The sequence below is a fragment of the Canis aureus genome, chromosome 1 (genome assembly GCF_053574225.1).
Source record: "Canis aureus isolate CA01 chromosome 1, VMU_Caureus_v.1.0, whole genome shotgun sequence".
In the NCBI taxonomy this organism is placed as follows: Eukaryota; Metazoa; Chordata; class Mammalia; order Carnivora; family Canidae; genus Canis; species Canis aureus.
Window position 1 is genome coordinate 116583271 of NC_135611.1, and position 25476 is coordinate 116608746.

The window sequence follows — 25476 nt, forward strand, 5'->3', positions numbered from 1 at the left end:
TTTAACTTGCCAGGTGAATTTAGCCTTCCTTTTCTTCACATGATTGTATGTATTCATATTCAGGGTAAAGCCTAATTACTTTGTCTCACTTTGGAAATTCCTTTGTCCTCATCCTTCATGGGCCCTCAAGCCACTAAGACTCAGCCCAAGGTGTCAATGGTTGTCTTCAGCATTGACATCCAAGTCCTTTGCTGTTTCCTATAATAGGTTATCAAGTCACCAAACCAGATGTGATCTTCAAGTTGGAGCAGGAAGAGGAGCCATGGGTGATAGAGGAAGAAATGCTTGGGAGGCACTGTCCAGGTGAATAAGTAAAAAGCAGCTCTGAATGAGAAAGCCACAGGACAATTGTTCATGTGGTTGATACCATTTCACATTTTCCAAGATTTTCTTAAAGGCTGTAGTGTTCTAAGGGGACAAATGGTATGAATGGATTGGATTATTATGACATTTCCAAATACTATATTGTTCCTATACTGGAACTATCTCCTTTTCCAAATTTTAAGGGGCTGGTAGTTCCATCTGATTTCAGGATGCCAACCTTCTTTAATTTGTTTAAAGCCTCACTTTCAGGATTATTGTTCCTCTGTGATCCTTAAACTCTCTTTTTCCTTTGTGATTGTAGTTTTAGTTTTATTTCCTTGTTCATTCAGTATTTCACAGATGTGTAATAATTTAAAAGTCTGTTTCACACTTAGATTTTGTTTCAGTTTCTTTCCATTTTGAAAGTTAATTCCACAAATTAACTTTCATAGATTTGACATCTTTAGAATGTTGAGATTTTCTATTAAAGAACTTGCTCTGTTTTTGTTCATATCTACTTTGTATCCTTCAGAAATGCTTTCCAACTTTTCCCTTTATAGCTTTTGTATATTTCTTAAGTTTATACCTAAGTATTAGATAAGAGAAAAAAAATCAGTACTATACATTATCTCAGTGCTTTCATCACTGTGCTTTCAGTTTGTCATTGGAAAGGAATCTATAAATTCATCTTTAGTTTAAGGTAAAATTGTATTCCTGAAAAACACAAGAGAATCAACTGAAAAGGTATAACAAATAGTAAAAGAATCCAGTGAGATGGCAGGATATCAAATTAACAAATAAAAATCAGTAGCTTTTATATATACGTCGACGATCAAGTGGAAGATATAAAAGAAAGATTTATCATTTATCTTTTTATATCTTGTAGATTATGTTGTAACAATAAAGACAAAATTTATAGTTCTAACAATAAAAGTAAAATACTGTTTGGGGCATTAGCATGTTACAGTGTACAAAACAAAGTCCTGTCCTCATGGAATTTATAAATTTAGTGGAAACTAGAGTCCTTGAGTTTTTGCACATAAGAAAATATTTCTTACCCTTTATTATTTGGTTAATAGTTGGCTGTGTGTAAAATTCTTGAGCCGTACTTTTTTGGTAGACAGTTCCCTGAAGACTTTAGATAATCCTCTGCTATCTCCTGGCTTTGACTATTTCATGGAGACATCTGAAGCCTGATTGGTTCCCCTCATAGATTATTTGATTTGTTTGCCTTCAAGGCCTGTAGGTTTCTTTTTCCTTAAATCTTTAGAACTTTTGTGGTCTATTGATCAGTCAGTATCAGTTTTTCATTTCAACTTGTATATTCATGTTTTTTGGTTCTAATTAGCATTATTGTATAGAGCTGATGCAGATTCCTTTTACAATCATTGTCACTCATCTTTAAATGAGGTTATTTCTTGCTGGACCCACTATTTACAGAAGAGTATTGAAGATTGTCCAGAAAAATGCTCTGAGTAAATAGGAAGCCCTTGTCACTCTTACCAGCCTCCTTTATCATTCAAGTTTTTGTACTGAGCATTGGTTTGCCCTTCACTTTTTCTGAATCAAAGATTATTAGTTGCATGCTTCCTCTTGCATACAGTATCTCTTCTATTCTGCTATGCGAACAGATTGCTTATATAAGAATAATGACTGTTTGCATCTTCTTATTTAGCTTTGTTTTCCCTACCATTTCGTATGGCCAGATGAAGACCATTATGTTCCTGCTACCAGTCCCAATACATCTGGATCCCACTGTTGCAAAAAATAACTAATTCATTCTGCCCATAGAGTGTGCCTCCTGTTTGGAGGAAACTCTGTTACTATTCAGCTTTCTGTCTGAGATAGGAGAGAACAGCCACATTCTCCATGTTTCTTTCCTACCTGGTCCGATCTATCCCCTGCTCTTTATTTTCTGGAGTTGGAGTTTAGCTGCCTTTAGTTTCCCTGAAGATATATTTTCTTTATGTTCTTCTTCATATTTGCAGAGAGAGGAGAGGAGACAGAGATGTTTAATTTGACCATATTGAAACAGGAAGTTCCTCTGGTATATTTTATCCCATGGATCACCCTTCTTGGAAATGTCTTTCGTTTTGCTCCTCTCTAAAAGATTCTGTTATCTCCTTAGCTCCTCTTTATTGTTTGTTTCCTGTTCCTTTAGGAAATGTCTTTTATGTGACTTCTTTTCTCAGCCCTCACTGGACATTATCCAGAGCCATTCTGAATTACATAAAGATCCTTTTTCCTTTATGTGCCTATATGACATAGGTGTGTTCCTGCCTTTTAGTCAGTATTTAAGTACAGGAGTGGCAACATTTAATGTCTCTAGTGTTGTGAAACTCTTCACATCTTTGCCTTTAATTATGAGGGTTCTTACCTATTCTGGTTCTGTTATTTAACTTGGAACTCAATTTCTAATAAATGCTCCCCACCACTCATAGCCATTATAGATCGACCTCCATTTTTTACCTAACTTTCTACTTTATGTCTACCACAGTGATTTGGAGTCTTAAAACATACTGGTTATATATTTGATTTCTGAGACTTAATCCACCAAAAGTAGGGCTATCTTATTCTTCATGTAATAACTCATGAATTGATTGGTATAGAGCTATATTTGGAGAGATTTTTTTTTTCTTACTGCTTTTGCTGTTTTAAATATTTATTTTGGGCACCTGAGAGGCTCAGTTGGTTGAGTGTCTGCCTCTTAATTTCATCTCTGGTCATGGTCTCAGGGTCCCGCATGGGGCTCACATTCAGCAAGGAGTCTGCATGGGATTCTCTCTCCCTCTGCCCCTCCCCCTGCTCATGTGCTCACTCTCTCTCAAATAAATAAGAATAAATCTTTAATAAATAAATAAAATATTTCAAGACCTTCAAAGTAAATGTAGAGGATTTATTCAGGTCAGGTTAAAAAGGGCAGAGTCACATGAGATATTGTTGAAATCTTAAATTGCATATGAAGCGTTTTTTAGCAAATAAGGGAATCAGACAGAAAATACCTTAAAAATTTTAAGAGGAGGATTATAAAAGGAATAACAAGATAGAGAAAGTTTTTGGAAAAAAATTTTAAGCGACCTTGGCATTAAAGTTGTTTTCCTGTAAGATTTGTAGATTCTTTAGATTTATTTTAAAAATGAGAACAGGGGTGCCTCGGTGGCTCAGTGGTTAAGTGCCAAACTCTTGATTTTGGCTCAGGTCATGATCTCAGGGTTGTGAGGTGGAGCCCCACATTGAGCCCTTTGTTGGGCTCTGCACTAGGTGTGGAGCCTGCTTAAGATTCTCTCTCTCTCTCTCTCTCTCCCCCCCCCCGCCCCCACTTGCTGTGTGTGCACTCTTTCTAAAAATATTTTTTAATATAAATAAAATAAATAAGTAAAAATGAGAAAAACATAACATTAAAAGAAAACCAAATCATAAAAGTTTGGAGAGTAAAATTAGTATGACATGTTCATGGGGCAAAACTTAAGCATAGCATGATTGGAAAAGGGGAGACTTTAAAGGATAAGTGAAATGGAGGTTAGGTTATCTCGTGTAGTCAGAGAAGTCTGAACTTTGCTAACCTTCATGCCCTCTTTTGTATTTATAAAATTTTATGGGCAATTTAGTTCAATTTTTTCCCCTTTTTATTTTTTAAATTATTTTAAGGTTTTTTTTCTCTTTTTTTAATCACTGAAGCTGTAGTTTTGCCTTATGTATGTTGGCACTCAAATTACAATACGTTTGTTTATAGGCAGGGACTTAGAAGAAAACTGAATATAAAAATTAAAAAGTATCTAATTATGTGAATTTTAAGTTACCTGGGGTTGAATCTAGAGAAACCATTATAGAGCTAATGATGTAGAGAAGAATATTATTATTTTAGGTAACAGTATGTCAGCCATGAAGAAAGAACAAAAGCAAAACACAACTGAATTTGCTGATAAGGGTAGTTTTAGTGTCTAGAAATGAACATAGGATAAACTGATAGTACCTGCTATTAGATCAATGCAGTGAATCATATCTTAAACAAAGATGGCTTGCCTTGTGATCATTGGATATTTATATGCCTTGTTCTTTCTTTATGCACTTATGAGAATGACTTACAATTAGGGCACCCCGGGTGGCTCTGCGGTTTAGTGCCGCCTTCAGCCCAGGGCGTGATCCTGGAGACCTGGGATCGAGTCCCACGTCAGGCTCCCTGCATGGAGCCTGCTTCTCTCTCTGCCTGTGTCTCTGCCTGTCTCTCATAAATAAATGAATAAAATCTTAAAAAAAAAAAAAAAGAGAGAGAGAGAGAATGACTGGCAATTAGATGCAAAGTTGAAGCTGTCTCCATCGTTATTACCAGTTTGGGACTGGATTTAGTTTGGACAGCCTAAGCTTCAAGTGTTTTTATACAGAAATAAGGGAATTAAAACTTTATAAAGATAATTTGCCTCTCGTCTGCAGAATGGGTAAGATCTAAACTTCCTAGGATCATATTACAGTTAATCTTGGTGAAAGTAATGAAAATTTGGGTTACAATTTGCTTCTGTAACCTAATACTACTGTTATTATTTTCCTTTTATATTATTTCTTTACTTTTTAATATGCATTTTTAATTTTTCTCAAAGTAATACATGTACTTGCTTTTTAAAAACATAGAAATACAAGGCTTATGACAGTCCCATCATCTAACCTCACATTTTACCTCATTTAGGGAATTATTTTCATTTCAATTTACTTAGCTATTTCTTTTAGCATTGACCTTTATTTCTAAATAAATATACTTTAACAATGTTTATCATAGTCATTTTCAAACATAGACAAAAATAGAATATAAGGAATCCTCATACTTAGCTTCAACAGTGTTCAGCATTTTGCCAGATTTATTTATCTGTCTCCCTCAGTTTCGTTTTGGTTTAGTTTGTGAACTATTTTACATTTCATCTTTAAATACTATTGTATATATCTCTAACAAGCAAAATTTATTTAAATAACCACAATATTATTATCACACCTAATAACATTAATAATAATTTCTTACTCTCATCTGATATTTAGTTCTGTTCCTATTTCCTTGATTGTCTCAAGAATATATTTTATGGTTCATTTATTTGAATCAGGATCTAGATAAAGATTAGCACATTGCATTTGGTTGATATATCTCTTAGTTTTAATTCATAAGAGGTTCTCCTCCCCCTTGCCCGCAACCCATTCCCCCCCCCCCCCCCACATTTTATTGGTATAGAATCTAGGTCATTTGTCTTTTAGAATAAAGGTCAGCAATTTTTCTCTTTAGAAAGCCAGATAATAAATAGGCTTTGTGGGCTAGATAAGGTCTCTGTCTTATATTTTCTCTCTCAACACCCTTTAAAAATGTAAAAAACGTTCCTGGCTCACAGGCTGCACAAAAACAATCTATTGCTATTTTTTGCCAACCCCTGCTCTAGAATGTCTCACATACAGGATTTGGCAGTTTGCTTCCTCATGTTGTTTTACATACTCCTATCTCCCATTTTCCCTATAACCTGGCCTTATTGTAATCAAGTTCAGTTCTTTGGCAAGGATATTTTGTTGATGGAGCTGTGTACGTCATATTGCACTTTATCAGATTGGTTTATCTCACTTTTATATTGAGATTGATGAATAGAGGCTCAGTCAGTTAAGCATTTGACTTGATTTCACCTCAGGTTATGATCCCAAATTCGTGGGATTGAGCCACATGTCAGGCTCTGCACTAAGCATGGAGTCTGCTTGAGATTCTCCTTTCCCTCTGCCCTTCCCCCCACTCTTGCTCTTTTCTCTCTCAAAACAAATAAAACCTTTAAAAAAGAGATTGGTAGGGGGATCCCTGGGTGGCTCAGCAGTTTAGCACCTGCCTTCAGTTCAGGGCGTGATTCTGGAGTCCTGGGATTGAGTCCCACATCGGGCTCCCTGCATGGAGCCTGCTTCTCCCTCTGCCTGTCTCTGCCTCTCTCTCTCTCTCTCTCTCTCTCTCTCTGTGTCTATCATGAATAAATTAATAAAATCTTTAAAAATAAAAAATAAAAAAAAGATTGGTGAATAGATTCATGTGTTGTGAATCAGGATCCATTAATTTTGAAGATTCATATTAACTTTCACTTAAGGCTTTTAGCAGCCATTGATAATCTTTGGCTAGATCTATTATTTTATTGGAGGTTCCTTCTGCTTTTATTAGCTTTACTTCTCCCATAAATATGAATTCTAGGGGTGCCTGGTTGGCTCAGTCAGTGGACTGTACAACTCTTGATCTTAGAGTTGTGAGTCCAAGTCCCGCATGGGGTGTAGAGATTACTTAAAAAATAAAAAAAAAGAACTCTGTCAGTAACTATTTGATCACCCTGAAATACAGTTTTTACAGGTCAGGAAAGAGAAATACTTGACTCCTTTCCTTTAAAACTTTTTTTTTTTTTTTTTTTTTTTTATTATAGTCACACAGAGAGAGAGAGAGGCAGAGACACAGGCAGAGGGAGAAGCAGGCTCCATGCACCGGGAGCCTGATGTGGGATTCGATCCCGGGTCTCCAGGATCGCACCCTGGGCCAAAGGCAGGCGCCAAACCGCTGCGCCACCCAGGGATCCCCAAAACTTTTTCTTTTTAAGTAGGGACTTGAACTCAGGACCCTGAGATCAAGACCTGAGCTGAGACCAAGAATCAGACGCTTAACTGACCAAGCCACTCAGTGCCCCTCCTTCAAAAACTTTGAGAATAATGATTGGTGTCCTAGCAATCTCCAGTTTGCCAAGTTAAATCATTATAAATTTATATAATGAGCATTAAAATAAATAATATATTATTCAGTGCATACAAATAATATATATAGAAAGACATTTAAAAGAATATGTGTTTATATATTTGTAACATAAATTATATATTTTATTTTTTAAATTTATATATATATATTTTTTTTAAATAAATTTTTATTTATTTATGATAGTCACAGAGAGAGAGAGAGAGAGAGAGGCAGAGACACAGGCAGAGGGAGAAGCAGGCTCCATGCACCGGGAGCCCAATGTGGGATTCGATCCTGGGTCTCCAGGATCGTGCCCTAGGCCAAAGGCAGGCACCAAACCGCTGTGCCACCTAGGGATCCCTAAATTTATATATTTTAAACATTTTTATATATATTAATCAGCTCATATTGTTAACAAATATATAGTATTTATTTTAAAGCTCAAATTGTCATATCATTAGCCGGAGGATTCTTTGGTTAATTTTATAAATTTCCTGCTCCAGACATAAAATAACTATTGCTCTAGAAACCCTGTTTCCTTTAGTGGGAAATGATTTGGAAACCACAATCTGGGCATAATAGTTGCTCATTAGTACTAGGTTATCATTGCCTATAGAAATTGTAAGTGGACAAAACTAGGAAAATACACTTTTTAGAAAGAAAAAAATACATGTATTTATACTGATACATCCAATTCAAATTAAAAAGTGCAGAGTTGTTACTTACCTTTTTTGTTTTGTTTTGTATCTTTTATACCTAAAATCTTGGTTCCTTATTGCATTAAAATATTAATTTGCTTAATCTATATATATTTCTCAACCTTGGCATTGCATTGAGCCCAGATGATTCTTTGGTGTAGGGGACTATCCTGTACGTTGTAGGATGTTTATGTAGGGTGTAAAATGTTTAGCAGCCTCTGTGGCTTCTACTTATTAGGTGCTAGGAGCACCAGTCCCCTTTCTTTCCACTTTCCTAAGTTGTGACAGCCAAAAATGTTTCCAGATCTTTCATACATTGCCAAATGTCCAATTTGGGGGCCCAAATTCATCTGTCTCTCTTTCTCTTTGTGTGTGTGTGTGTGTGTGTGTGTGTGTGTGTGTATACACACATATATTCCATATTAACAATAATACCAACATTACTAATAATGAAAAAGATTACTGGGTGGCACAGTAAGTTAAGTGACTGACTTTTGGTTTCAGCTCAGGTGTGATCTCAGGATGGTGATAGTGAGCCCTGCATGGGCTCCACACTCAGTGTGGAGTCTGCTTGAGATTCTCTCTCCCTTTCCCTTTGGCCTTCCCCTGCACACATGCTTGCTCACTCTCTTTCACACACAAATTAATAAATAAATCTTAAAAAAGAAAAAGACTACTGAATATAGTTTAAGATTTTTTTGGTTGTGTGTTTTTTTTTTTTTTTTCCATTAGGATATAGTCAAACTCTACTGTGTTTAAAGTCACTTGAAGTGATTATGGCCCTAACTTCATAGGTAGATTTACTCATTTCCATTTGTTTTCGGTTTTTAAGAATTATATTTGACTTTCTTCTTCCTTTTTTGATTTAATATTTTTTTGTTAAGTAAAACATACACATGATTCCAATGTCAAAACTACAAAAAAGTCTGAGATGTCATGCTTTCATTCAGGATATATAAATGGAAAAAAAATCAATGTTCAGAGCAGCATTTAGAATATGCTACTTTTTAAATAAAGAGTAGGAGAGGCATATGTGTATGGATATATATTTAATATATATATTTTAAGAGAATATAAGAATAACTCCAAAATTAATAAAAATGCTTATCTGTCAGGCAGTGGAGGAATCAGTGTCTTAGGGATAAGATGGAAGTTAGTCTTCTCTGAATATGCTGCTGTTTGGTAATTTCTAATTATTAAGTTGATACTAACGAAAAATGAGGTTTAGTACTCTTCACCACCACTACTTCCCCTTTTCTTTTTCTTTGAATATATATATATATATATATATCACAATTTTTGACTGATTTGGTTTTCACTGCTTACTTTGTTCTTTTAGTTGATAGACTATGTTACTGTGCCAAGAAGTTACTATTAATTACATATCCTTATATTCTTTTTGTCATTCCTAAAGTTACTACTTGCCTAATTTTTCTGTTTGCTTTGTTTCCTATATATTTTTAAAGAGACTCTCAAATGTTCATCTAAGTAGGGGATTCATCAGTGTCATTAGTTTTACTTATTTTCATGCATGAAAGGATAAAAAGAAAATTCTAAAAATCTTCTAACAAGTTTTTTTGCTTTTTGAGTAGAACCTAGCAATTTTTTGTGGCATTGTAGATGCCAATTCTAGAATTTCAGTTCTGTGGGTCTATTGTTTTTAATCTTCTTGTCTCCTACCTGAAGGTAAATACCAGCATTCATGAGGGACAAGCAACAGAAAGGAACTGGAAGTCTTACCATTCAATATAGACAAGTTTACATAATTCCTGGTGTTTTAGTATGAGGCTTCCTTTACATCTACTTCACTTGTTCCTAAGTCTAGAGCCTTCATAGTTCATTTTCTCTAGAGAGTAAGTCTTCCTTTTCCTGCTCAGGTGGTGAATACATGGCCACTTACTATGTGGGTTGTGTGAGAGGAGTATAGGTATTGGCAAAGATTCAGTTACGGAGAAAAGAGCTTATTAGCAGCTAATTTATATGAAGGTATTAGATGTCCTAAAGAACCTCTGGGAAGACTGAAGGACCAACTATAGGATAAGCTTTTGGGAATGAGTCTCAAAGTCATATCAGAAAAATGAGCTGCTAAGTGAGTTCCTTTCCTCACTACGATCAAGAATTTGCTTCTGATGGGGCACCTGGCTGGCTCACTTGGTGGAGCATGCAACTTTTGATCTCAGGGTTGTGAGTTTGAGCCCCACGTTGGGAGTAGAGCTTACTTTAAAAAAAAGGGGGGGGGGTGCCTGGGTGGCTAAATCAGTTATGTGACTGCCTTTGGCTCAGGTCATGATCTCAGCATCCTGAGATTGATCCCCATGTTGGGCTCCCTGCTCAGTGGGGAGTCTGCTTCTCCCTCTGCCCCTTCTGCTCTCTCTCTCTTTCTCTCTCCCCCTCTTTCTCAAATAAATGATGATCTCGGGGTCCTGGGATTGAGCCCCATGTTGGGCTCCTTCCTCAGCAGGGAGTCTACTCTCTCTTCCTCTGCCCCTTCCTGCCGCATGCTCTCTCTCGCTCTCTCTCTTTCTCAAATAAATAAAATCTTAAGAAAAAAAATTGCTTCTGATTGAACCAGGAAAAAGCCTTTATAGCCATAAGCTTTAGAACCATACCACTTTTGTTATAGTATTTAGGTAAAATGCCCACTTTATTTCTAATTTTGTTTCTGAATTAAAATATTGTATGATCAATCTAAATCACATTCAGAACCCTGCATGGAAGCATGTCTAGGAAATAGAATGCACCCTTTGCAGGATGGAAAAACATAGTATGAAGTTGGAAAGATGTACTTAATAATAATACTTGCCTCGGGGAGTGTAACTGTTGCCTATTCAGACTTTAATCCTTTTCAGACATCTCTACCAAAATCCTCTAATTTGTTAGCTTTTCTAGTGTTTTGAAGCCAAATCACTTTGTTGCTTGACATTCGCATCTTTTTACTACTTAAACTTCTTAGCTCTGCCATTAACAGTTCCTTATATGCCTTTCATCTCCATTCTTTTGTTGAAATAACTTTTTCACCCTCTTTACACTCCTGTTTCCTTTGTTCTTGTGAGTTTGACTTTTTTTTTTTTTTTTTTTTTTTTTTACTGTCATTTTAATGGAATTTCAGGGAGGAGGAGAAATACATACATTCAATCCACTTTCCTAAGTTGTGACACTGTGTTTAACCACAAGTGTTAATATTATCCTCTGGTCATTTTGAGACTCTATCCAGTCATTTATATAGTCACCCTTTCATTTTACTTATTCTGTTCATGTTACTTATTTCTGTCTTATATAAGCATACTTTAAAAGCAATCAAAGCTACTTAGGCCTATCAATGTCAGTTTTCTCTCCATTTCTATAGTAGTTAACATCTTACAACTTAGAAACTAGGGTAATTTGCAGTTTGGATTTCTTTCATATTAGGAGACTAGAATCAACATAAAAGATCAAATCCAAATAGTAGCAAATTTCTGAATGTTATTAATAGTGTAGTAGCTGAAAAATTCAAAAGTACTATTGATCAAAATCAAATAGTAGCAAATTTCTGAATGTTATTAATAGTGTAGTAGCAGAAAAATTCAAAAGTAATCATTTTTGGTCCTCCATTTTAGAAGTTTGGGAAGTTGATGAACAGATCAAGAAGCAACAGGAAACTCTTGTGAGGAAAGTCACATCTATCTCCAAGAAAACTCTGATTAAGGAAAATGTCATTGAATGTAAAAGAGTTACAAAAATATTTCCTTTGAGCTCAGATATTCTTACTTCAAGACAAAACTTCTATGAATGTGACTCACTTGATAAGGGTTTGGAACATAATTTAGATTTACTTAGTTATGAGAAGGACTGTATAAGAGAGAAAAATTATGAATATAGTAAGTATGGGAAGCCATTTTACCATTGCTCATCCCATGTTCTAACTCCCTTTAAGTGTAATCAGTGTGGACAAGACTTCAGTCATAAATTTGACCTCATCAGACATGAGAGAATTCATGCTGGAGAAAAACCCTATGAATGTAAGGAATGTGGAAAAGCCTTCAGCAGGAAAGAAAATCTTATTACACATCAAAAAATTCATACTGGGGAAAAACCATATAAGTGTAATGAATGTGGAAAAGCTTTCATTCAGATGTCAAACCTTATTAGACACCAGAGAATTCATACAGGGGAGAAACCTTATGCATGTAAAGATTGTTGGAAAGCCTTCAGTCAGAAATCAAATCTCATTGAACATGAGAGAATTCATACTGGAGAAAAACCCTATGAATGTAAAGAATGTGGAAAATCCTTCAGCCAGAAGCAAAATCTTATTGAGCATGAGAAAATTCATACTGGGGAGAAACCTTATGCGTGTAATGAATGTGGTAGAGCCTTTTCTCGAATGTCATCTGTTACTCTACACATGAGAAGTCACACAGGGGAGAAACCTTATAAATGTAATAAATGTGGAAAAGCCTTCTCTCAATGCTCAGTGTTTATTATACATATGAGAAGTCATACAGGTGAGAAACCCTATGTATGTAGTGAATGTGGGAAAGCATTTTCTCAAAGTTCATCCCTTACTGTACATATGAGAAATCATACAGCTGAGAAACCCTATGAATGTAACGAGTGTGGAAAAGCCTTCAGCAGGAAAGAAAATCTTATTACACATCAGAAAATTCATACTGGAGAGAAACCATATGAATGTAATGAATGTGGGAAAGCTTTTATTCAGATGTCAAACCTCATTAGACACCAGAGAATTCATACTGGTGAGAAACCTTATGCATGTACAGTATGTGGGAAAGCCTTTAGTCAGAAATCAAATCTCACTGAACATGAGAAAATTCATACTGGAGAAAAACCCTATCATTGTAATCAATGTGGAAAAGCTTTCAGTCAGAGACAAAATCTCCTTGAACATGAAAAAATTCATACTGGAGAGAAACCGTTTAAATGTAATGAATGTGGTAAAGCCTTCTCTCGAATCTCATCTCTTACTCTTCATGTAAGAAGTCATACAGGGGAGAAACCTTACGAATGTAATAAATGTGGAAAAGCCTTCTCTCAATGCTCATTACTTATTATACATATGAGAAGTCATACTGGTGAGAAACCTTTTGAATGTAATGAATGTGGGAAAGCATTCTCTCAAAGAGCATCCCTTTCAATACATAAGAGAGGGCATACAGGTGAGAAACGCCGAGTATACTAAATGAGGGAAGGCCTTTTCTTAAATTCAACTCATGCTTTACATTTGAAACATATTGGTCCAAACAAAAAAATGAAAATCTTTATGGAAAAATTGTAAAACTTCATTGAAGGGCATAAGACTTGAATAAATCAAGAGAGATAATCATATATGGAGATGGAAAGCCCCAATCATAAAAATGTCAGTTCTCTTTGAATTAATCTATAGACCTAATATAGTTCCAAACATCTAACAAGAATCTTCTAGGATCTTTACAAAATGATTCTAAAATTCATGTGAAATGGAAGTCCCTGGATTTCTGAGACAGTTTTGAAAAAGAACAGAGAGGATACATCTTTTACCATATATTACACAAAAGTTAATGGTCATTAAATAGTCTGTGGTATTGGAGCATGGATAGTTAAATAAACAGATTTTACAGGATAGAATGCCTAGAAATAAATAAATGATTATACATGAATGTGGTGCATCTTAGACATGATATCATGAATCAGTAGGGAAATGACAGCCAATAAAATTCATTGGAGGATTTGGTTCTCCATTTTGGGGGAAAAAAAACTACATGCAATCTTACAATGTATAAAGAAACAGAATTCCAAAGGATTTGAACACTGGAATGTAAAAAACCAAAGTGAAGTTCTTGGAAGGAAATATAAAAATGATGTCTCACCTTGAGGCAGGGAAGCATTTTTTAAAAAACAAAAGGACCCTGCCTTTCAATTTCTGTATATTCATTCTAAAGAAACTCACAAATCCCATAAGAAATATATATATGAATTGAAAACAAGCTAAATATTGATGGGGTAATGGATAAATAACGTGATATAGTCAAATAATGGAATAGTATACAGTAGTTAAAAATAGTAGACTAGATCTGTACTTTGCAACATGGGTAGTTGTGTAAAACAGTATAGAGGGAAAAAAATCAAGATCCCCAAATGAAACATTGTATAATGACATTCATGTAAGTTAGAATTAAATCATAAAGAATAGTATTGTTTTTATTATTGAAATATGTATATATTTAAGATGGACTAGAAGGGTACTACATACCAAATTATTGTTAGTATTGTCTCTGCCAAGAGATTAGGATTGAGGGTGTTGATCAGAGGGAGCTTTTAGCTTTATTTGTAATTTTTATGCCTTAAAAAAGATTGATAGCATATAAAATAAATTTTAAAGTTAATGATACACAGTGGCAATATGGATGTCTTGTCTTAATGGTGTTTATGTAGTTATTTTTCAAAATTTGTGGACTAGGGGATACCTGTGCCCATAAAAAAATCATTATGATGGATCCATATGCCATATCAGATGTTGAGCCATTTTATCCAAAATATTTCCAGAAAATTAATAATTAGAAGTGATAGTCCTATTTACTATATAATATGAAATTAGTATACTTTATCAATCTTATGATGCTTTTTTCACATTTTAACATTTCTAAAATTGTGACTCATCTAACCAATTATGTCTTAGGTTTAAGTATATATGTAATTATTAAAAATTTGAAAATCAGATGGCAGTGTGATAAATCAAGTATTTGCCATTTTAGGGCATCATGGTCTACTAATGATCCCTACTCTCTCAGTATGTCTCTTATTATTTGACAATAGATGTGTTAGATTCATAGCTAACTAGTAGGTAATATATTTAGAGTCATTGTGTAGAGAATAAGATTTTCCTGAGAAATTGACTATGTGAGATCAGTTTTCTTGACCTGTAAGTTTCCATACAACCAGGATAGACATTAATATCATTGTTAATCATTACAACATTTTGAAATGAGATAGGGTTTTATTTTCTTGAGATGGCCATAAGCAATTTTGTAACATAGCTTCGCTCTTAATCTACAGATCATTTTACTCCTTTCACAACCCTTGATTTATATGACCTATCTCATTTTGGTTGGAAGTGGTGGTAGTCTCAGACCCTGAGCAGTAATAACAGAGTTCTAAAAGGATCTCATTCCTTATAATAATATATGAACCAACCCTTACTTAAGGTAATGTTTTATCCCAGTATCTCTACAATATTACTTGATATACAGAAAACCATTAGTGCCTTTTTTAAAAGGAGATTAGAGTTGGGGCTATTGATCAAAAGGGAACTTTAACAATGAATGTTTGAATGGTAACTATATTTGTTTGAAGGTGATTTCACAAAACAACTCAAATTACAGCTGTGATATACAAACCTGACTGTATCAATTTTGACTTTTATTAGCTTTCTTTAAAGCTTGACAGTGATTTATTACATTTGTAAATTGCAGGGATGGATTTTCATGAAAACAATTTACCAAAACTTAAGTATCTAAATGAGTATTGTCATTTCATAGCGTATTCTTTAATAGGTTTTATGCTAAGTCCAATTTTGCCAACACATCTAATTTTTGTAGACTTTTATTTTCAAAAATAGTTTTCAAAATTCATGTGTTATCTACGTAACAAAACCTGTGTTTGATGAGGATGTGCAGAAATTGGAAACCTAAAAAAAAAAAAAAAGAAAGAAATTGGAAACCTTGTGCATTGTTGGTTGGAAGGTAAAATTGTATAGCTGCTGAGGAAGACAGTTTGGCAGTTCCTCAATAAGTTAAACTTCTAATTACCATATGTTTCTGCATTTCTGTACCTAAGTAGACATCCAGAAGAATCGAAACCAGGGGCTCAAATTGATCCTTGTACACCAGTGTTCATAGCAGCATATTCAGAATAGCCAAAAAATGGAAACAGTCCAACTGTCCAGTAATGGATAAATGGATAAACAAAATGTGAGATATACATACAATGGAATATTATTCAGCCGTACAAAAGAAAGAAATTCTGACTCATACAAAATGTAAATAAATCTTGGAAACAATATGCTAAATGAATCAACCCAGACTTTTATGTTCTTTTATGAACAAAAATTGTATGATTCCACTTATATGAAGTAACTAAAATAGGCAAATTCATAGAGAAAGTAGAATAGATTGAGATTACTGGGGTGTGGAGGAAGAAATGGAGTTTGTTTAATGAGTAAATTGGTTCTGTTGCAGATGAGAAAGTAGTAATGGTGATTATATAGCATTATGTATGTATTTATGACCACTTAATTGTACACATAAAAATTGTCAAAATGTTAAGCTTCATGTTCTTTTATATTTTAACACACATGCACATATACAAGTTTACAAATACTCTATTTTGTAATGCCAATATCTGAGTTACTTAAGTCATTCTCTGTTGATAACTTTCTCTTGACTCTTTCTCATCTTTCCTATATTTTTGGTTATGTAGTAATTTTGATTGTGTACTGAACATTGTGAATGATATGTTTCAGAGATTCTCAATTTTGTTATAATTTTCTGGAGAATGTTTACTTTTGTCCTATAAACAGTTTTTTAACTTGGCTGGATTTAAAATCCAATTTCTGTTCCCTGATTTTCAGCAGTAGCTGAAATATCTGCTCTTCTGTCTTTTAGCTATTTATTTCTAATTCTTTGGAATTTACATATATTTGTAAGGTTCAGGCATCAAAGATTTGGGCCAAATTTTTATGTAAATGTTGAATCTTCTCTCTGTAGCTCCCTCCTTTCTGGGATTTAACTCTTTTTTTAAACTAGCAGCCTCCAACCTCATCCTCCCACTTCTCAAGCCAATAAGATTGTGGCTTTTTACTTACATTTAGCTACCCTATGCCACAGAGGCTGGGAAGTACCAGTATGTGATAATCTGTATAAATACTAATGTCTCACGGTATACTTCTTTTCAAAGGTCAACTCCCCTTCAGTTTTTTGTCTGTTTTTAGGTATTCCCTGATGCCTTCACATTGTGCATGCACGTGTGCAATGTGTATGTGTGTGTGCAGAATATATGTAGTCAAGAGTTTATTATCTTTTATTAATTAGTCTGAAATAAGGTAGCTTTCACTACTAAAAGTGGAACTAGAAGATGACGTTTGAGCAAAGGAAGTAAGGGAATGAGTCATGGAGGAATTTGGATAAAGAACACTTAACTATACAGAATAGAAACTTCAAAGACCCTGCAATGATTAGGGTGCCTGGGTGGCTCAGTCAGTTAAATGTCTTCCTTCAGCTCAGGTTGTGATCCTGAAATCCTAGGATCCAGCCCTGCATCAGGCTCACTGCTCCACCAGGATTCTGCTTCTCCCTCCCCCTCTGTGCTCTCTTTCTCTTTCTCTCAAGTAAATAAAATCTTAAAAACAATAACAACCACAAAGACCCTGCAATAAGACCATGCCAGACACATTCAAGAAGTGGTAAGGAGGGGATCCCTGGGTGGCGCAGCGGTTTGGCGCCTGCCTTTGGCCCAGGGCGCGATCCTGGAGACCCGGGATCGAATCCCACGTCGGGCTCCCGGTGCATGGAGCCTGCTTTTCCCTCTGCCTGTGTCTCTGCCTCTCTCTCTTTCTCTCTCTGTGAATATCATAAATAAATAAAAATTTAAAAAAAAGAATCTGTTAAAAAAAAAAAAAAAAAAGAAGTGGTAAGGAGTAGGACACTATGGTCAAAGTAAAGTAAAGAAAGAAGGGATCCCTGGGTGGCGCAGCGGTTTGGCGCCTGCCTTTGGCCCAGGGCGCGATCCTGGAGACCCGGGATCGAATCCCACGTCGGGCTCCCGGTGCATGGAGCCTGCTTTTCCCTCTGCCTGTGTCTCTGCCTCTCTCTCTTTCTCTCTCTGTGAATATCATAAATAAATAAAAATTAAAAAAAAAAGAATCTGTTAAAAAAAAAAAAAAAAGAAGTGGTAAGGAGTAGGACACTATGGTCAAAGTAAAGTAAAGAAAGAAGGGATCCCTGGGTGGCGCTGCGGTTTAGCGGCTGCCTTTCGCCCAGGGCGCGATCCTGGAGACCCGGGATTGAATCCCACGTCAGGCTCTCGGTGCATGGAGCCTGCTTCTCCCTCTGCCTATGTCTCTGCCTCTCTCTCTCTCTCTGTGACTATCATAAATAAATAAAAATTAAAAAAAATATAAAGAAAGAAGACAGTAGTTTTTTTTTTTTTTTTTTTTTTTTTTTTTTTTTAAATTTTTTTTATTTTATTTATGATAGTCACAGAGAGAGAAAGAGAGAGAGGCAGAGACATAGGCAGAGGGAGAAGCAGGCTCCATGCACCGGGAGCCTGATGTGGGATTCGATCCCGGGTCTCCAGGATCGCGCCCTGGGCCAAAGGCAGGCGCCAAACCGCTGCGCCACCCAGGGATCCCGAAAGAAGACAGTAGTAAGTGATGAAGTTTAGAAAGAGATTGAGGGCCAGATTAAGTACCTTGAAGATGAGTTTAGGAAGGAATTTAGGTTTTGTTAAAAAAAAAAAAAGGATAACCATTGGAAGGCTTTAAGCAAAGAATTGACACAATCTGACTTACATTTTAAAGGAATTGTCTTAGAGGACCTAATAATAGAGATTAGAGGAGGAAGTGTGGAAGCACAGATACCAATCAAAAGGCTTGAGGTAATATTCACTTGAATCTGGGTGATAATGGTTGATAATACATCAACTTCTCAATACTAGAAGTAGCAAATATCTTGAGATACTTTCAAGGTAGAGCTGTAAAGACTTGGCTGATAGGTTCAATATTAGTAAATCATATCTTATTGCAGCTAAACCAGACATTTGTTACAAAAAACATAGGACCTCTCAGTGTATCAGAAAACAAAGTTATCAAAGACTGTTGGGCTCATTAGAAGAAGGGATCCCTGGGTGGCTCAGCGGTTTAGCGCCTGCCTTTGGCCCAGGGCGCAATTCTGGAGTCCCGGGATCGAGTCCTGCGTCGGGCTCCCGCAATGGAGCCTGCTTCTCCCTCCTCCTGTGTCTCTGCCTCTCTCTCTCTCTCTCTCTGTCTAAATAAATAAATAAATAAATAAATAAATAAATAAATAAATAAATATTAAAAAGAAAAGAAGTAAAGCTATAGCCAAGATTTTTGGCCTGATCAACTTGAAAGATGCAATGTCCATCTCTTGAGTTGGAAGAGCTGCAGGATGAGCTGTTTGGGGAGTCTAGATGCCAAAAAGTTGCCTAGATTTCCAAGCACAGGAATATACTAGACAGTAGATAAATGGATCTAGAATCCATGGGAGAAGTATGAATAGATAACACTTTCATGAGTTGTTAGAATATTCATTGTACTTAAAGCCAGTGAACTGGATGAGAAGAAATGTAATGACTGACTTTTTGGAGGAACTCCAGCATTTAGAGGTCAGAGAAGTAAAGAGGAAGCATAGGAGACAAGAAAGTAGAGCCAGGGAATTAGGACAAAAACCCAGAGGGTAATGTTCTGAAAGCAAAGTGAAGAAAGTGTTTTTAAAAAGAGAAAATTAATTTTAATGAATTTTGTTAATTGGTCAAGTAAAGACAAGACTGAGAAACTGACCAGTGAGTTATTTAGCAATGTCATTGGTGAACTTGATGAGTAGTTTAAGTGGTATGAAGTAAAATCCTGAGAGTAAAGAGAGGAGATAGAGGTAAAATGACTATAGTGATGGGAGACTATAATCTGTCTCACTGATCAAGAAGCAGACAAAGATTATTAGATTTACAGATAATTTGAGCAGCATAATTAACAAATTTGACCTACTGGGAAATATCTAGAACATGCAGCTGACCACTTCAAAATACACCTTCTTTCCAAGGAAACATGAAGCATTTATGGAAGTTGACCATAAAGTATCAATTTCACTCGTGTAATTTAAGAAACCAGACAAAGGAAGAAAAAACCAAACATACCAAAACACAGACTCTTCAGAGAACAGAGAACAAACTGGTGGTTACCAGAAGAAAGGTGGGTGGGAGAAAGGGTGAAATAAAAAGGATTAAGAGTATAGTTATGATGAGTACTAAGTAATGTATAGAATTGTTGAATCTTATTGTACATTTGAAACTAACATAACACTGTATGTTAATTATACTTCAATAAAAAAAAAGTATCAACCAAATATCAGTAAATGACATCTTAAACTGCATTCATCACATTGCAGCTAAACCAGACATCTGTTACAAAAAGCATAGGACCTCTCAGTGTATCAGAAAACAAAGTTATCAAAGACTGTTGGGGTCATTCAAAAAGACATTGGAGTTAACTTGCAAGGAATTTCACTGATCAAAGAGAAGATAATTTTAACAAGGAAAAGAGAAATGACTACAGAGGATTGAAATACAGCAATCTGTAAAAATCCTTACGATCAAATAATGCTGCAAGAAATCAAAAGTCATGTTTGGCCACTAGTGGTAGTGGTACCAACTCCTTATATTGAAAACATGATAATTAAAAAATATCTTCTACTTTCTCCATATGAATTCTATTTCATAGTGCCAAATAGTCCTAATAGAGGTATCAAACAATAATGTATAAGGGAAAGATCTATACAGAATAATTCTAATTCATAATTGTAAGAACACTAGAATTAGAAAATTCAATATTTTACAACCTCAATAAAATAACTGATTCAAGCAGTAAATATCAGTGTATGCTAAAACCTAAATAAAGGATGATTGAGGAAAGGATGTTTTTAGGATATGAAAGTGTCACCCTACATAAAATGCACCTTTAAAGTGGAAAGATCAGTTTCACCACTGGTCAAGCTCAGCCTCAAAGTAGGACAATTAAATACTATATGCTAATTGATGTTACATAAAGACAGAGCCAATAATTTAAGAAATCTAATCAAACTTTTTATGTAGAGAAAAATAAGTAATGCCAAAAAGAAGCAATCAGGCAAGTCCCAAATGTATTTTCTTTAATACAGCTGACATACTTGATTCGTTACGGCAATGGCATGAAGAGGACTATTCTTGATTAAGAAATACTTGAGGAACAACAATTAAATGCAACGCATGGACCCTGTTTGAATGTTTTTGATGAAAACAATAGCAAAAAGATACTTATGAATATACTGATAACTTACTGCATTTTTCTGATAACTATTAGTGTGGAATACCTTTTTATATATTGTTGGCCATTTAGAGATCTTCATTTGTGAAGTGCATATTATAGTCTATTGCCCATATATTTATTGGCTCATCTGTATTAATCTGTGGATATATGTTCTGGATGCATATCCTTTGTCAGATCTATGCATTATCTTCTCCTAGTAGCTTGACTTTTTTACTTTCTTAATGGTATCTTTTGATGAATAGGATTTCTTAAATCTTAGTGGCATCTAATTTATCAATATATTTTCTTTTATGGTTAGTGCTTTTTGTGTCCAATTTTAAAAATCTTTGCCTATAGCAGGGCTTCTGGGGGACTCAGTCAGTTAAGTCTCTGCCTTTGGCTCAGGTCATAATCCCAGAGTCCTTGGATCAAACCCTGTGGTGGGCTTCCTGTTCCACAGGGAATCTGCCTCTCCCTCATCCTTTGCCCCTCCTTTTGCTCATGCTTGCTCTCTTACGCGCTCTCTCTGTCTCTCTCTCTCTCTCAAATAAATTAAATAAATAAATAAATAATAAAATATTTAATAAAAACTTTTGCCTATGCCAGTATCATTAAGGTCTTTCCCTATGGCTTCTTCTAGAGATTTTATGTTTACCTTATACATATACATATACCTTATACATATAGGTCGAGTTTGAATTACTATGTATAACTTGAACTAAGGATCAAGGTTCTTTTTTTTCCTCACATGCATATCCAGTTGACTTAGCACTGTGCATTGAAAAGACCATTCTTTAACCATTGAATTTCAGTGGCTTCTTTGTCATAAACTAGGTATCTAAATATACTTAGTCTGTTTCTGGACTATTCTCTTCTACTGATAGAACAATTCTGTTCCATTGATCTACCTAACTTATCTTTGCACTAAACCACAGTCTTCTTTACTGTGACTTTAGCACAGTCTTGATATCTGGGAATATAAATCTTTCAGCTTCTTCACATTTCCTTAGTTACATAGATCCTTTGCATTTCTGTACATATTTTGGAATTAGCCTGCCAGTTTCCACAAAAATTGTGCTGAAATTTTTATTGGGACTACATTGAATTTATAGAACAATTTGAATAAAAATTAACATCTTAATCTTAAAATCAGTGAATGTGGGGGGTACCTGGGTGGCTCAGTCAGTTGGGCTTCCGATGCTTGATTTTGGCTTCAGTCAAGATCTCAGGGTCATGGGATTGGCCCCCCATAGGGTTCCCCACTTGGTGCAGAGCCTGCTTGAGATTCTCTCTCTCCCTCTCCTTCTGCCCCTGTCCCTGCTCGCACGTGCTCTTTCTCTAAATAAATAAAATCTAAAAAAGAAAAAAAAAAAGTCTGTGATATATCTAGGCCACCATTCATTCCAATACAGATGGAGAAAGCATATCGGGCCAGTGAGGAAAGAAGGAACAGTTGAATCAGTGGAGCAGGAGAATTTGGTATTTTATTTGGCGAAAAGATGAAATATGACCTTCAAAAATACACAAAAATAAAACCATATAGATGAAGAGTTTTATGTTAAAAATAAAACTTAAAACACTGGTAAAAAAAAATCTAGTTGAATATCTTCTAGACTTTGGGTAAGGAAATTTTTTTTTAAAGATTTTATTTATGTATTCATGAGAAACACAGGGAGAGAGAGAGAGGCAGAGGGAGAAGCAGGCGCCATGCAGGGGGCCCAAAGTGGGACTCGATCCCGGGTCTCCAGGATCACGCCCTGGACTGAAGGTGGCACTAAACTGCTGAGCCACCAGGGCTACCCAATATTTTTTAAATAAAGCACACCAATTATTGACTAAAAATGAAAGAATTGATATATTTGGCCATCTTAAGTGGTCACCCATCAAATGAATTTTTTTTTTTAAGTAGGCCTAGCATTGGGCTTAAATTTACAACTCTGAGATTAAGACCTGAGCTGAGATCAAGAGTTGGATGCTTAACCAAGTGAGCCAACCAGGTACCCCTCAATTGAAATTTTAAACAACAACAACAAAAAGTTATAAATTAGGAAGAGACATTTGCCATAACCATAACTAATAAAGAATTGATATAAAGAATATATATATTTTAAACATTTTTAAAATCAGTAAGAAAAGCAAAACAACCCAATAGGACTATTGACAGGAAACATAAGCACACATTTTTAAAAAATGTATGAGATGAATAAATATAGAGAAATGTTCAGTGTAATTAGAGGTAGAGGAAATGTGAATTTAAAACCACAGCAAAATATCATTTTACATCCTTGTAACTAGGAAAAGTTAGAGTTTAACAATAAGGTATCACTCAAGCCCTCACAAGAAATGGCCCTTCAAATTGAGTAAGTTAAGTAGAGGTTATTACAAGAACTGGTTATAAAAATGTGTCTAGAGTATAGAGAAACCACAATATCCTGAGGCAGAGATCCATTATTACCCTAAGTGTGAGAGGAGTCAGTGGATGAGACTACCAGAACTCCAAAACAATACTGTGGAAGGGATGCTTAGGAACTGAGACCCTTAGTTGAGGGACAGAGCCAACACCACCCTTCCACAGGGACAAAATGGGAGTAGGGGTATAAATACTTCACTCACTCTCTCTGATCTAGTAGGCCTCCCATTGGATGAATGCAACTAGAAACCAGGGGGAAAAAGTTACAAATTAGGATTATGTATATTTGCTATATACAAAGCTGACATTGATGCAGTCCATACAGGTTCCACCTCAGGGCACAGAGTAGGGTGAAGAAGGGTAGAAAATTGATCTGTAGGGGCTGTTCAGCACAAATACCAAAAGTTGGAGAGGATGTGTTTTCCCAAGTTCTGTTATTCATTGCTAGTAGGAACTTAAATTAGTAAGCCATCTTGGAAAATAGTTTGGCAGTTTAATTTTATCTTCTATGGTTGAACATCTACATGCCCAGGAACTCCATTCCTAGGAATACACCCAAGTTCTTACATGAGGAGACATGTACAAGAATGTACATTGCTGCACTGTTCTCAATAGCCAAAACAAAAATAACCCAGATGTCCATCAACTGGAGAAAGTGCTTTATTCTCACAATAGGATACTTACCATATAGCAGTCAAAATGAACTGCAGTGTCACACAACAGTATAGAAAATCTTATAATAAAAAAAAGAAAATCTTATAATATTAGAAGAAACAGTAAATTCCAAAGATTACGTATAATTAACCTACTTATAAAGTGAAAAATAGATGAAAATATACTTTTTAGCAATACATATGAATGCAGTGAAACTACATAAAAGCAAAGCAAAGGATTAACAAACATAGGATTCAGGGTGATACTTGATCCGTTGGGAGAAGTAGGGGCCAGGAAGGGGTTATATATAATTACATATAGGTTATTATCAAGGTTATAGATATTATATTGGGTAGTGGACTCATGGGTGCTTATAACATTATTTAAAGTAAATTATTGATCAGTTTAGGATAAATTATATTGTGACAAATGAGTCCAAAATCTTAGTGACTTACAACAAGGCAATATTTCTCATAATCACATCCATTGTAAGTTGGCAGCTGTTCTGTTCCATATCATCTTTATTCTAGGACCTAGGTTGTAGAAGCAGCACTTCATAGAACATGGCAGTCTCGTGGCAGAGGGAAAAGAGATGGTGAAACCATTCAACAGCTCTGAACTGGCATATGTAACTTTTACACATTTCCATGCCTGATATCAATGGACAGAAAGTACAATCCTGATAATATCAAAATCAACCACACTAACCAACTAAATAACCCAATATACACCCTGACTGGACTTGATGAGCATGGTTGTTGTTTATATAACTATGTGCACCTGAGGGGCACCTGGCTGGCACAGTCAGTGGAGTGACCTTGATCCCAGGGTTGTAAATTCGAGCCCTACATTGGGTGTAGAGATTATTTAAAATCTTTAAAAAGGGGATCCCTGGATGGCTCAGTGGTTTGGTGCCTGCCTTCGGCCCAGGGCGTGGTCCTGGAGTCCTGGGATCGAGTCCACATTGGGCTCCCTGCATGGGGCCTGCTTCTCCCTCTGCCTGTGTCTCTGCCTCTCTCTCTGTGTCTCTCATGAATAAATAAATAAAACCTTTAAAAAAATAAAAAATAAAATAATCTTTAAAAAGGAAAAAAAAAAGCCTATGTGCAGCTGAGGTAAAAATATCAAATAAAACCCAGATAAAGTTTAACCGTAGATAAAGTTAAGAGGCATGGATGTGATATCTACATTTATTTTCAAATGAATTGCATTCCTGATAATTCTCAACTCCAAACGATGTCCTAAAACTCAAGTCCAAACGATGTCCTAAAACTCGAGTCCAAATGGTGTCCTAAAATTGAATGACCTACTTCCTAAGCCTGGGTTTAAGATATAATATCTGTAAATCAGAATTTTCAGATGAAATTCTGATGCAAAAGTGTACATTTAGTTGTCCTATGATTTTCAAAGAGTGAGTTGGAAGTCTCCGTTTGTATATGGACTGTGTCCCAAGAATTACTAGTAAGAGTTTGTAAGGTTTTACTGAAAAGAAGGATGGGTACATGCTTTATTTAATCATATTACATTAGCTTCTCTCTTTGAATTTAATGTAGTGGGCCTCAAAGTGTGCTGAAAGGCAATATATATTTTGGTTAGTTTTGTTTGTGAGGAAGTTTGATTAGTTTGATTTCTGTACAGCAGG

The 25476-nt window shown here is 35.4% G+C and overlaps 2 protein-coding genes and 1 long non-coding RNA gene across 14 annotated transcripts in view; 1 reads left to right on the forward strand and 2 right to left on the reverse strand.

The window, feature by feature from the left end:
- The window catches only part of ZNF829 (zinc finger protein 829), a 76851-nt gene that overhangs the window by 46436 nt on the left and 4939 nt on the right, over positions 1 to 25476 (reverse strand). The window lies entirely within an intron of this gene.
- ZNF568 (zinc finger protein 568) overlaps positions 1 to 25476 on the forward strand; it is an 81382-nt gene that overhangs the window by 23613 nt on the left and 32293 nt on the right. For 11 of the 12 annotated variants that reach the window (XM_077897959.1, XM_077897515.1, XM_077897992.1 and 8 more), the window contains one exon: positions 208 to 303. In XM_077897959.1, coding sequence (XP_077754085.1) covers positions 208 to 303 — 96 coding nt within the window. Of the gene's footprint in view, positions 1 to 207; positions 304 to 11315; positions 16020 to 25476 lie in introns of those variants that run through there. The other variant, XM_077898057.1, reaches the window with a different exon arrangement.
- LOC144322349 (uncharacterized) lies at positions 14976 to 22121 on the reverse strand. Its single transcript, XR_013388028.1, has 2 exons — positions 21940 to 22121; positions 14976 to 15632 (listed from the first exon to the last, which is right to left on the reverse strand). It is a non-coding gene; the product is annotated as an uncharacterized LOC144322349 (long non-coding RNA).